We start from the raw sequence: 13,679 nt of genomic DNA, 5'->3' as shown, positions 1-13,679 counted from the left end.
GCAAACATATTTATAACATATTTTGTGCGCTAAGCAGGAGCAGAAACTACCACTTAAACAGACTTTGGTGTGTCTCGGCCAGGAGACAGAACTCAGAGCCTTCCGTACAGGGGCGAGCGCTCAACTCAAAGTCGAAAGTGAGACGGTGCCAAGTGAGGCATTAGGAAAAAATAAAGTCAGTAAGGAAGAAGAGAAAAGATAAGATCCTAAATTTAGTCGCCTTTTTAGATCATGCAATAGGGGCAGCAGGTACAATTTTACTGTATACATATTTAGATATATTATCTAAACATCTTGATTTGGAAAAGCACACATATAAATATATGTAAGCCGGCTTGCTACAATGACAGAAAGGTTATGATGTTGGTTGTTGGCGGTTCAAACAATTGAAATGATCTGAGTATGAATATAAATATTTGATGTTGTAAACAGTAACATGTCAAACAAACGATTTTGCAACACATTACACTTTTTTCGATATTTTAGTCAACTGGAAGCCCATAAAAATGGTTCTATCAGTGTCAATTTCATTTTTCTGTAGTTTATATTTTGGTTGGTATGGTATTTTTTTATGCAAAAGATATATTATTTGAAACCAATTTTGGTCACGTTCTTTTTTGAAATTAATGTTAAAGTTTAAAGATTACTAAGCCTGTTATATAGATCAAACTTTCTCTAATGAAAGCATTTTCAAAAATCATCGGTTTTTAATTTTGTTGGTTACTATGGTAACATTCAAAATTAAATTGAAATTATGGCATTCAATCAAATTTTTAAGTCTTCTGCAATAATATACACTTGATTGTTAGGTTAATAAAATTGACATCTAAATAACTTTCATTGTCAATTAAGAGTTATAAATATAAGAAACTTTAACTTTTTCAAAAGTCCAAAATTTCGGTTGCTATGGTTACATAATTAATGTGAAAACATTATTTTTCTTACAAAATTTGAAAAGGTTGTGATCTGAAGTTTCTAAATATATATGGGTTGATAACAAAAATATTGCTGCAAAAGGGTTAAAAATTACTTTGAAAGAAAATGTCAGATTTTCGAGAACTCCAAAAATTATTGAGAGTTAAGGGGTTAATGATTCGATAAACCAAACGACTAGTACACACAGTTTACTTTATTCCAACAAAACTGTAGATAAGATAAGTGATTAAGGTGAATAGGATCTCTGTTCTACTCTGTTACATACTGATAAGGACCAGGTATAGGTTCACCGTTTACTCTGTCACATCTATCTTAACCTTTGGACCACACTCGATTACGTTTGTTGTGGAGATGTCTTTAATGATCATGTTCAGTGTTTTGGTGGCATTGACGTTTTCCGTTACCGTTATATGTGATGACGTCAGAGAAAGACGGATATTGTTGAGTGATCCCGACTATATACAACAGGAACTACACCAAATACAGGTAAAACTACAGGAGTATGATGCTCTCAAAACAGAAGTTACTTCGCTTCGATCTACAGTAAACGAACTTTTGGCTAAAAAGGGTAAGTGCAAATGAATCATCACTTTAATAATATTAAAATGTAGCTATATAACATTTTTGGTGTAAAGAGAACTGTGATTAATTATTTATTCCGGAGCTGCGGTTCAGAAGTTAATCTTTTCCGACAGATTATCACTATCCCCCTCTTGGATGCGTGTTCGAAACCCACGGGGATAAATGCCTGGTACTGTCCAGGTTGATGGTTTAATTCCAGGTACTTCGACTTTCATTTTCCTTTACATGACTAGAAAAAGAAAAAAACAAACAGTATACATTATTAATCTTTATTTGACGTTCTATATCAACTCTTGCAGCTGGTGAGAAGGGCGTGGTGTACGTGCGCTGGGGACGAAAGGATTGTAGAGGGAACGGAACGGAACTTGTTTATTCAGGCAAGTATCTGCTTAGCTCCTTTCACAAGTTGATAAACATCATTCGAAATCACAACCTATACCAATCTCATTCTTAGTAACCACGAACAAGAACTCCTACAAGAGATGGTTTGAAATAACATACATGTAGCAGTAAATTCTTGGAATGAGCACATAGAGAGGTGTTCACTATAAGCGATGAAAAGATCATTCAAAATGTTGTCATTTCCAGCATATTCAATTATAGGAATGTGTATTAAAACGAATAGAATTTTCGCTAAAGTTTGAGCTCTGGTACATTTCCTGTATGATGTAATCCTAGATGAAACAAATGACGTGATTAATAGGTATAGAAAGAATATAGTACTGTATTTATAGTGGCTGGCCTCGGCCATGTCGTACTTTCAAATCTCGCCATACGACGTGCGACAACGCGCCAAACGAAAAACTATAATTCGCGAAAAGTGAAAAGCGACATCACGTCATGCGACTTACGACAATTAGCGAAGAGAAGAACGAAATGTACACTGAGCTAACCGTGCGGCATCGCAAAGAGCGACGATACGACATGCGAACAGCGATAGATCGTTGCCAATGTGGCAGTGCGAGCTAAAATCAGTCACCATAATATATACAACTCTATCCAAGTCCTCCAACCCCTAGTTACTCAAAAAGCCTATAATGATAAATTCTGGGTATACAATTTTAATGGTGAAATTGTTTTTAGGTTTTACAGGGGGATGCTAGTGGAGCCGCTCAATGCGTTCTGTAAAAAAAATTAAATGGTATAAATTTTGTATGAAGGTTTTGCCGGAGGATCCAACTATCAACATACTGGGGCCGCTGCTGAATATGTGTGTCTACCCCCTGACCCTTTGTGGGGACCACATAAAGACATCAGCTCCTATGCCCCAGCTTTTATGTTCGGAGCCGAATACGAAGACCCAGATCTTTTTGGAATGCCGAATCGTAACGAAGAGGTTCCGTGTGCAGTTTGTCGTTCCACATCTTTCTCTACGTCAATCATGATCCCAGCTCGGACCACATGTTACCCTGGTTGGGAGGAGGCCTACACTGGGAACCTTGCCGGTGGATATTACGATCATGCCGCCAGTAGTGAGTACGTATGTGTGGACGAACATCCTCAGACTTTAATAGGAGGAGGTACTACAGATGACAACGGAAAGTTGTTTTATCAGGTCCGAACCAGATGTGGCTCCCTGAAGTGCCCACCGTACGAGGAAGACAAAGTTCTTTCATGTGTCGTCTGCTTAAAATAAATAGCATCGTGAATTTTCATTCATGTCTTTGTGTTTTTGTAATATTTATCTGATATTGGATAAATGCCTTTCCTCTGGTACCGACAGTTTGTGTTGTTTGATATGACCGAGAACATGAGGTCAATATATAGCAAATCGGCTCGATGTTAAAGATGCTCCACCGTTGACTAATGGTATTTTTCACTATCAAAAACAGGAGCAGACGATTTAGGATTTCTCTTCAGTTACAAAAGTTACTTACTTTACATCATTACTACCATTGAAAAATTTGAGCTTCTAATTTTACTTCAAGTTAAAAATATGAAAAATAATTAATTGCATCCCGAAAAAATTCCGTGGCACTATATCTTATATGGAATGAAATAATGATTGCGCATGCACCAAAGGGGAAACCAATTATTTTATGTTATTTTTTGTGTTTATTAGACATATGTATACACGATTAATCACCAATTATTGCTCAAATGATGAATATCATTTATGCTCTGTCGGCGATGGAGCATCTTTAACGGAACGTCATAACAACATGGATATTGCACTTGTGAACTCCATAGTCCATTAGTTGAATTGCCCAGAATGGTTGTCTATGGCTAACGTTTCATACTCATGAAATAAATATTTCTAGTAGCATTTTAACTTTTTATAATGTTATAATTTTTTATTAGTAGCTTTTTTATATATATATATCATACAAAACTGAAAGCCCTTTTCACATATACATGTACAAATATTAGAAGACGCCGGATCAGCAGTGTATACGATTGTCTCGTAGATGTGTTATTTGTAAAGATTGGCATGTGATTTTGTGGAAGTCCGCCAATGTTTCAAGTATTCATACGCACCGAATCGGGTCACGTTCTGTACTCAAGTTATTGGGAAATAAACAGATCTACCCAAACATAGTTTATCGATACAGACACAGTGGCAATTGTAAATATTCCAATATAATAATAGTTCACATTATCCACTGTGCAAATATTGCAGCCATTTATAAGAAAACAGTTCACAGCATTGCGATAAGCTACAAAACTTAACGTTCACAACATCATTAAGTTAAAACATAAATGAATATTTACAGTCGGTGGTGAATTGATAGTTAAAACCCCGTTGATGTCAACCAAAGGCTACTCAACTTTATTTCTCGATAGATTGTGTATGTCACGCGCAATTTGGAGCCGTGCGGATGAATTTATGATGGTCTAAATCAGAAACTTTTGATGTGATCATGTATCAAAATAGGTTTGAACACATATACATGTACGTGTGTAAATACACATGTAGAAAAATCACATTGTTTATGTTACTACCGTACCTTTGAGCAATGCTTCCGTGCGTATGATAAATAAACAATGTTGTACAATGTACAGTTTTGCGCATTCCGATGACGTCGCAATGTTTACATGTTGTATGTAGGCGAGTCTGTGTTGTTCGCTACAACATGTAGATCTACATCATATTTGTATTTTGAACATCTTAGGTTGTACGCAAATGGATAAGATATGTCTGGACAACATCAGTCTTTGAGTTGAATAAGTTTAATCAAAATGACCTAGGACGACAATGCATTTTTGTTCACTTAAATACATACTTCACGATTTCGCGACATCCATTAGTTCGTATTTTGTTATTTTTATAAATCCACAGGCTCCAGCAGTGGTAATTCATACCTAGTCCCATGATAATCCATATCAATTAATCAATAACATAGTTACTAATCATTCCTAATATTTTACTAGATCATTATCCAAGGCGTGCACTGATTATCGAAATGTTTCCAGTTTACTACAATGTCTTCCTAAAGAAAATTAATGATATCCTGATGGACTGCTTGTATCAAAGCTATCCGTTCTCCAGACAGAGGCATTGATCCTATTCAATTAAGTCGTGTCCACTACTTTTCATTATAAAAATTAAAATAGCCCGGAAATAAGTTTACAGTCTCTACATTGAAAATATCACTTCAATTACTTTATCTCGTTATAGGTGAAAATATGGCGGTATAATTCAGCAGTCAATCAACGTTATACATAATTTCTAACTCAATTATGTCAATTGGTTATTTTCCTGACTGTTCTGATATTTTCTATATCGGTCTATATCTTCCCTCTGTTAACGTATTCCCCAAGCTATTCACCTGTTTCTGATAACTCTCCTCACTGCTGTTGATATCCGATAAACCACTATCCGATATAAAATTTGAAATATTTGAACCGATTCCCGATTAACATCCTTTGTATTTAATAAAGTGTACATCCACCAATGAAGCAAGTGCACTACTATGTCTTATTAATCATTCACAATATCCTAAACTGAAGTGCGTGTTCATTAAACTACAAAGTGTCCTAAACTGAATTACATGTTCTATTAAGCATGCGAAATATCTCCATAAAGTCATCATAGCACTAGTGGACCCACACCTGAAGGAGTGTCGCAAATTGAATGAAGAGACTTGCGAAAGGGAGATAACTCTTGAAGCTATTTCATTATGTAAGGAAATCATATCATAGATTGAAATAAATTCAAGTAGATCTGGTTAAAGACAAGAGGCCCATGTGCCTTAACGGTCACCTGAGTTCGGATAAAGAATGAAACAAAGACATAAAATCATTGTACAAATGCTCCGTAAATCAGTCAATGATCCTTTTAATCTGTAAACAGTTTTTGATTCCATTACATTTGTGACATTTCCTATGAAAACTGAGCAAATAATACTCATAAATGTGTTTTCCCTATATAAACTAAAGTAAATTTGACCCCCTACCCAGGGAAAAATCTTAGACCCAAGGGCCACTAATATATGAAGAGTATAATTTGGTTCCATCATATCTTTGAATTCAGAAGATGATTTTTTTTAAATTTTAGCCATTTTGATCCCTTTTGCCCATCCTCTGGCCCCTTGGAGTAAGCCAGGGAAATACTATCTCAGGCTAATATCTCAAACCAAGTTTGACTCATTTCTGAAAATTGAGCAAATAAATGTATCATCCCTATATAAACTATAGTAAATTTGACCCCCCTCCCCAGGGCCTTGAAATTCACATTTTTTTGTACAGGGCCTTGGGACCTTTCAATCTATGAAGAGTATTTTATTCTACCACATCTGCGAGTGGAGAAGAAGATTTTTGAAATTTTAGCCATTTTGAATCTTTTTGGCCCTGCCCCTCTGCCCCAGGGGGTCAGCCATAACCAATATGGATATGATGTTAAACTACTATCTCAGGCTAATAGTCCTAACAAAGTTTGACTCATTTGCTATGAAAATTGATCAAATAATGCTCATAAATGTGTTTTTCCTATAAACTCTAGAAAATTTTACCCCCTCCCTAAGAGAAAATCTGAGACCCCATGGCCATGAAATTCACAATTATTGTAGAGGGCCTTGGGATCTTTCAATCTATGAAGAGTATTTCATTACACCACATCTATGATTGGAGAAGACGATTTCTGGAATTTTAGTCAATTTTACAACTTTTGGCCCCTCCAACAGCCACCTGAGGTATGGGGACCATATAATTCACAATTTTGATTAGCCTTATGCTAATAAGGGTTGTGCAAAATTTCATTGAATGTGCTTTAGCAGTTTTGGAGAAGAAGCCGAAAATGAAAATTGTTTACCAACACATGGCGGACGACACACAACGATGGACAAAAGGCGATTAGACTTATAAGGTCAAACAAATATGTGTGTTTAGGGTTACATTGACCTAAAAAAAAAAAAAAAAGAAAAAAAAAAAAAAAAAAAAATCGGTAGGTCGGGATTATTTTTTCTTTTTTTTATGACCCAGGTAATATCAGGTGTCTAGGCCTTTAGATTCTTGATAAGAAGTTGCTCAAACATTTTAGCCTATTTGAATCGCGTGGCCTTGAATAAAGGTGTAAGTTAGGATTTGTGCTGATATTAGTGATGTCATTGAGTATTTATTACATCATAGATACTATCCATACATACTGATGATGTCATCTGATAACTATATGTATATGATATGCTAGGATCAAGGATGAAGGGCTACTAAGGGCATATATATATAAACCAAAACAAAGAGCTGATCGCTCTTCATACACAACGTACAAAAACTAAATATAAAACGGAAATACAGCATTGTTACCTGCACACATACTTAAAAGATTATATGTTGTAGATGACAGAGCTAAACAAACGTTATGTATAAACAAAAAATTAATCTTACACATTAAATCATCATTTAATACATAACCCAAAACAGGAAAGAATGTTGAATGTTTATTGATGGATTGAATGATTATCAGAAATCGAATTGAATGGTCATCAGAAACCATAAAACAAATCTTTGGCATAACAGGGGCTACTCACTTACAACAAAGAATATACAAGAACTGCTTGACTCTTTTGGAAAAAAGAAGCAGAACGACATACAAAAACCGCTTGACTCTGTAGGAAAAGAGAAGCCTTAAGAATTTAGTAGCATGTGGCTAAATTTCGGAGCAAACTATAAGTTGCTGAGAAGACCCTTGACTCTGAATCGAAGCGAATCATGAGAAGCGACTTGACTCAACATGAAGAAGTTTGACCAGGACAAACTTGACTCCCAAAAGCAGCTAAAGAAAGCCCTTGACTCTGAGTTAAAATGACAGTCTCTCATGAAAAGCGCTTTGACTTGTACAGGAGAAGTTTAACCCCTAATAAAGCTACATATATATACAAAACAAACTAAAATTTGTTTTAGTATCAATCGAATAAATAAGTATATATATAAAAAAATAAAAATTATATTGGGGGGAAATTCCCCGAGAATTTAAAGCCAAAAAGGAATGAGTAAGATTATTGCGAGTGAGTGCCACCAATATAAAAAAAGATATATCAAGATAGATAAATTCAAACGGACATGTCTAATTGTGCCGTATAAATGGTTTTAGGATCAGTATGTATATATCTAGTAAAACAGCCAGAAGACCATCGACCCAAAGTTTGAATCACGTGGTCTTGAACACCAGCAGTCGCTGCTGAAGTGGCTGCTCCAATCCTGAAAGAATGACCATCGTAATCTAGATTATTCACACCTATGCTAGACAAGATGTCTTTAAGAAAACCAATAAAGGTGTGACGCATCAAAGGTTTGTTAGAAACAAAATCATTAACAAATAAGGGGGACATACAAGTAGCCCCTTGAGAGTGACGCATTTCTAAATATTGAACCATAGTTCTCACAGGGTAGCAAGTTGTTTGCAAAAAATATTTATATACACACCCTTACCAAATGAATCTGATTTAGATAAACGTAAAAACAACGTTGAGACAAATCCGTGAACACATACGTAAAAATGTGAGTCGCTAGTCTGTCTACAGGTGAACTCTCCATATCGCATAAAACAGTAAAAAGCCGTAAGAAAAATAGAACTTAACATTAAATCTAACATGGCAGTAAAGACTCCTACAGGACTGGTAAGGGTAAAACACATGTGTTGCAGCAATTTAAAAGTGATAGGTAGTCTCTTATTAGTTATAGTAGCTTGTGTTTTCTTTATCCCTCGCAAAATGTAATGTAATCTAAGAGTATTACCAAGTGGATCACCGAGATTGTTCTTGATATAGTGATACCGAATGCCTGCAAGACAAGCTTTGATAATGTCAAACTTTAACTGCAAGGCCTGATGGCAGTAAGCCACGAATAAGATAAGGAGATCTTCGTTGATAGCATGTAGGGAATTCGAGGCACACTGAATACCTCGCATCAACACGAATGTTAAAAAACAGTTTAAACCAGACTTATACGTAGCCTGAGTCTTGTCACAAAGAGCAGCCTCCCACAGACAATCCACTGCACCGATTAGTTCATCATCAGGGACGTAGCTGGTAGACATTGAACCTGAAGTATATCTGCCTGAGGACCCAGCCTCCGAAATCTGGACATCTGGAAGGAGAGATAGCATCCGCAATGTTATTACTTTTACCAGGTATATGAACAGCATGAAGCACAAAGTTATGTAAAGCAGCATGGAAAGTAAGTTTACGAACAAGTCTCATGAAGCTACACACTTTAGACCTCCCTTTGGTGATAATTTCTACAGTGGCCTCATTATCACAATGAAAGAGAATGCGCTTTTGACCCCATCGATGACCCCATAACACACATGCCATTACAATAGGGTAAAGTTCGAAAAGGGCCATAGACGTGTCACCTGTTTTTAGTTCGTCAGGGAAAACACACTGAAACCACTTATTTACATAGATCCCACCAAACGCCTCAAGAGTATCCTCTGTATACAGATGAAGATCAGCAGCTGTTGTGACTACTTTCTGTTAGTTGGAAATATAAGATATCACAATATGACAATATCAATACACATTTCAAAGACCTTTCAATTTAAATCCTATTAAAATTGGGAACTTGTTTTTCTAACTAGACTCCCGTATATTGGCTCATTTAATTCCGAGATCTTGTACCGTTGCACAAACAGATTAACAGAGGGAAGTAATGATACGTTGATTTCAATATATTCGTCATTTTATTCGTACGATCTGTCTTTATCTCGTGCTTTCATTGATCTTTTTTCTTTTGTTCATCACTCGTTAATCCTTCATTCGACTTTAATAAGCGAAGGAAAGGGTGTTAAAGCAATCTTTGTTCGAAAACATTACTTTCCCAGATAGCATGCCAATGTTGGCCCGATGTTGGGTAATGGTCGTACGGTTGGGTGACCGCTGGCAGTCGGTGTACTATCAATGGCCCAATGTTGGCCCGATGAAGTACGACCAACGGTTGGGATGATAAAGTTGGCCCATTATTGGTCCGATGTTGTACGCCCAATGGTTGGCCGGCTTACATTGGTAAAATGTTGGCCCATTATTGGCAAATTGGCCGATTCCCAATACAGTTTGATTAGGCCAATGTGACTCCCTTCACAACATTCCTCTGTAACATGAAACTAAAATCACACATCCCTAAACACTGACCACTAGTCTCCCTCCAGGCACTTGGTAAGAAGGTTATTGATAACAAAACTATAGCATCACCTGATTGTGGTGGAAATCCCCAAAGTATGTGCAAATTTTGCTGCTTGGATATAGATAGTACACCCAATTTATAAGTATTCAAAACAATTGAGAGAACAATTGAAACAACAAGGGAGTCATTTGGCTTATAAGCTAATAAATAAATTAGTTTTAGTTTACAAGAATGATTGTTTCAGGAAGTTATGTTTTGTTTTTTCTATTGTCACAGATTACCAACCTGCCAACAATTGTCGCTACCTGCACTCGCCGGATTCAAACAACGAGTTTTTTAATTGGCAAGGAAAGGACACCAAGCCTCATTATGTGCAGTCATCACAAGTAAGTATAAAATTAGTCATTGTATAATGTCCATAAAGGGAAGACATATTATACTTTGTTCTGTCAAAGATTGATATTGAAGCCATAAGTAGAAAATGCCTTAATCATAATGTAAAGTAATTAATTATTACATATCAAAAATTTAGTACTTAAACTGTACGATAAGTTAGCTGCATTTTGTTATCGAAGCAAAGCTAAGAAATGTGTTGGCAGAGAGTGAAAATTAAGCTCAGATATAGACATGAAAATGTAGAAATTTAGACCTGTGTTTAATGGTATACCCCTACAATATTTCTGTACAGTACATATCAATAGATGTATTTACTTTTTTATTATAGAGGCTGTAAGAAAAAACAGAATGGCATCTAATGCAATAGATGCTGAAATTCACAACATCATAAAAGCCTGGCTTTGCACTTTTGGAGACAGAGAGGGAGGAAGCAAAGAAAGACAAAAACAAGAAGCTGGCCACTATATACAATAGTAGAGACTGTCCAAGAAAGTGGAGATCCAGATTAGATTAAACGTGTAAAATAATTCTCTTTGTGCCATTGGCTGAAATTCCTTTGGAGAGATTGACATTTTCCATAACTGACATTTAAAAAAAACATACCAGTGAGCACAAGTTATACAAGCTTATTTGGGGTTATTTCTTTTTATGTCCAGAGGAATTATAGTAAACTGTTATGAATACACAAACAATGACCATAGATTTGGGAAATACCACAAAAGGTTTGATCCATTAAAAACAATTGGCATGCTCTTTAATCTTTCTGATTTAAAAAAAATTCTTTTATTGTTTTTGAAGTAAGAAAAATACACTACAATGTTATTCCGTATCTAATAGTTGCATTTTTCTTTGCTGACATTTTGATAATTTTAGAAATATATCATAACAGGTTATTTCATCATTTAATTAATATGGGTTAAGTTTTGGAATCTATATTTTTAATGTCTTTTAGGAAATATATATATATATATGGAAGAATATGAGTTTTTAAAGTCTATTTTGATCAATAAAAGCAATGTATTATCAAATGTTGAAATAACCCTGTTCAGCTCATGTGGAATGGATTGGTGTTTAATTAGGAACCATGCGATTTTATGGTATTAATGAGAGAGGTATTTACCAAGCTTAAAATTAATTAATGCTTATATTTAGCATCGACCCAATGGATCAGACAAATCAACATCAGACCAACATTGGGCCAACAGATAGCCGGAATTGGGCCAATGCTGGGCCAATATAAATGCTAATTTCTACATCGGCCCAATGTTGGCCTGACATTCAAAAGCCGACATGCCAACATTGGGCCGACATAGAACCGACACACTGGGCTGACAATGGACCAATTTGCAAATCAACAGCGGGCCAATGTCAACTGCCAATACTGGCCCGATGTAACTGCCAGCATTAGGCCAATATTGGGCCAACATTGCGATGCTATCTGGGTTAACATTAACTGGGTGGAAATCCCGTGTTTCGATCGCGATCAAATCTAGTCTGATTGGTGTTGTATAGATCTTTAATACAAAAACTCGATTAAATTTAATCCTACAACATTTAAAATATTAATTGAAACTGTACGCTATTTTATTAAGAAGCGCACAATAAATGTGACCTTGTACCACTTCTTGACTATCTGTGTAATTGATTACGCGTGCGTTAACACCAGAGCTTGTGTATTGCATGCCTTATTGCATCGGTACACTATATGTGTTACAATCGAATAAAACAATATGTCCGTGTTTCACTCACCATACCACTTAAAGCCCCTTTCACACATTTAATCCTTGACAATCCGCTATCACCGTGTTAGGGCCGTGTATGTATCCGGCGATATCCGGGGCCGTCCGACATGGTAACGCTGGTCCGGAAGAACAATTAAACATGTTTAAATTTTTCGCCGGACCTACACGGATAGAAATTGTCCGTACTGAATCGTGTACGATCCGTGTATCCCCCCTCCCGTGTTACATCCGAGATCTCCGTGTAGGTACCGAAGTATCCTTTTTGTTTCAGAAGTATCCTTGATTAGTCCGGGGCCACCCGTGTACAAATTTTGTCTCCGGAAGAGCATTGGTAGATCTTTCTACGAATTGCACACGGAGTATTCCCGGAAGCTTCACGGACTTCACACGTTTGAGTGTCTTGATATTCCGTGAATATCTGTATCAACACCAGGTTCCTCCACGAAATAATTGTGTAATGACCGGCACAAACCGTAGTGCTCCGGATTGTCTGTGAATCATCCGGTACATTCCGGTGGGTTGTCGGGAGACAACCGGATAGCTACCGTGATTAAGCGTAGAAAGAACGTTGTTGTTCGTGTCGGCATCGTATCACGACCGGGTTAATACCGACATTATGACGTAATAGAGCCCTGGGACGCCGGATGTTCCCGGATGAACAAAATTTCCCATCCGTGGTGATCCGGCGCCTAATCTTCGAATGTGTGAAAGGGTCTTAAAGCCTTACACAAGACAAGGCTCATCTCATTCACCTAAAACTATAAATATTTATCACATTAATGACAACATTCATTCTTTTTTCATTCATTCATTCCTTCATATAAGCTGTTCATGCAAACACACCAATACGACAGAGCAAATATAAATTTAGGTTTACTTTTTTGAATATAGAAAATGTGTTCAAACTGACGTATCAGGACGTTTTTCATTGAGTACCTAAGATTTTACATTTTTAGATGTAGACACTAAAGATACTCTTGATGACATAGTGTATTTGTTTCATACGCAACACAGGAAAACGAAGATTTTAATGAATATACAAAATGTGTTCAAACTATCACGACGTTTTTTAGATCTAGATACCAAAGATACTGTTGATGTCATTGCGTATTTGTTTCTTAAGTAAGACAGCTAATGAGGCTTTTATTGAATATTAAAAATGTGTTCAAACTGATTTATCAGGACGTTTTTCTTTGAGTACCTGAGATTTACACTTTTAGATGTAGATACCAAAGATACTCTTGACGTCATTGAGTATTGCACACAGGCGAGACAGCGAACGAGGCTTTTAATGAATATACAAAAGGTGTTTAAACTATCATGACGTTTTTCATTGAGTACCTGAGACTTAACTTTTATATTTAGATACCAAAGATGCTGTTGATGTCATTGCGTATTTGTTTCATACGCTGAAACACTGATGTTTCGTGATGTTTTTTGTTGTTGAGTATCTGAGATTTTACA

General features: G+C 36.2%; 1 protein-coding gene and 1 long non-coding RNA gene across 2 annotated transcripts; both read left to right on the top strand.

The window, feature by feature from the left end:
* The first annotated feature begins 1,193 nt into the window (after positions 1-1,193).
* LOC138334217 (short-chain collagen C4-like) lies at positions 1,194-3,173 on the top strand. Its single transcript, XM_069282822.1, has 3 exons — positions 1,194-1,504; positions 1,818-1,895; positions 2,679-3,173. The coding sequence occupies exons 1-3, from the start codon at positions 1,288-1,290 to the stop codon at positions 3,152-3,154; spliced, it is 771 nt and encodes a 256-aa protein (XP_069138923.1). The 5' UTR covers positions 1,194-1,287; the 3' UTR covers positions 3,155-3,173.
* A 6,905-nt stretch (positions 3,174-10,078) lies between these two features.
* On the top strand, positions 10,079-11,168 carry LOC138334216 (uncharacterized). Its single transcript, XR_011210074.1, has 2 exons — positions 10,079-10,463; positions 10,802-11,168. It is a non-coding gene; the product is annotated as an uncharacterized lncRNA (long non-coding RNA).
* Positions 11,169-13,679: the final 2,511 nt, after the last annotated feature.

This window comes from Argopecten irradians, chromosome 11 (genome assembly GCF_041381155.1).
Source record: "Argopecten irradians isolate NY chromosome 11, Ai_NY, whole genome shotgun sequence".
Classification (NCBI taxonomy): Eukaryota; Metazoa; Mollusca; class Bivalvia; order Pectinida; family Pectinidae; genus Argopecten; species Argopecten irradians.
The sequence above is the reverse complement of the archived record's forward strand: the minus strand, read 5'-3'. Positions and strand labels throughout refer to the sequence as shown.

Coding starts and splice junctions, on each gene's coding strand:
- LOC138334217 (XM_069282822.1), top strand. CDS start 1,288: ATGTCTTTAATGATCATGTTCAGTGTTTTGGTGGCATTGACGTTTTCC. Junction 1,505..1,817: donor CGAACTTTTGGCTAAAAAGG/GTAAGTGCAAAT, acceptor CAACTCTTGCAG/CTGGTGAGAAGGGCGTGGTG. Junction 1,896..2,678: donor AACGGAACTTGTTTATTCAG/GCAAGTATCTGC, acceptor TTTTGTATGAAG/GTTTTGCCGGAGGATCCAAC.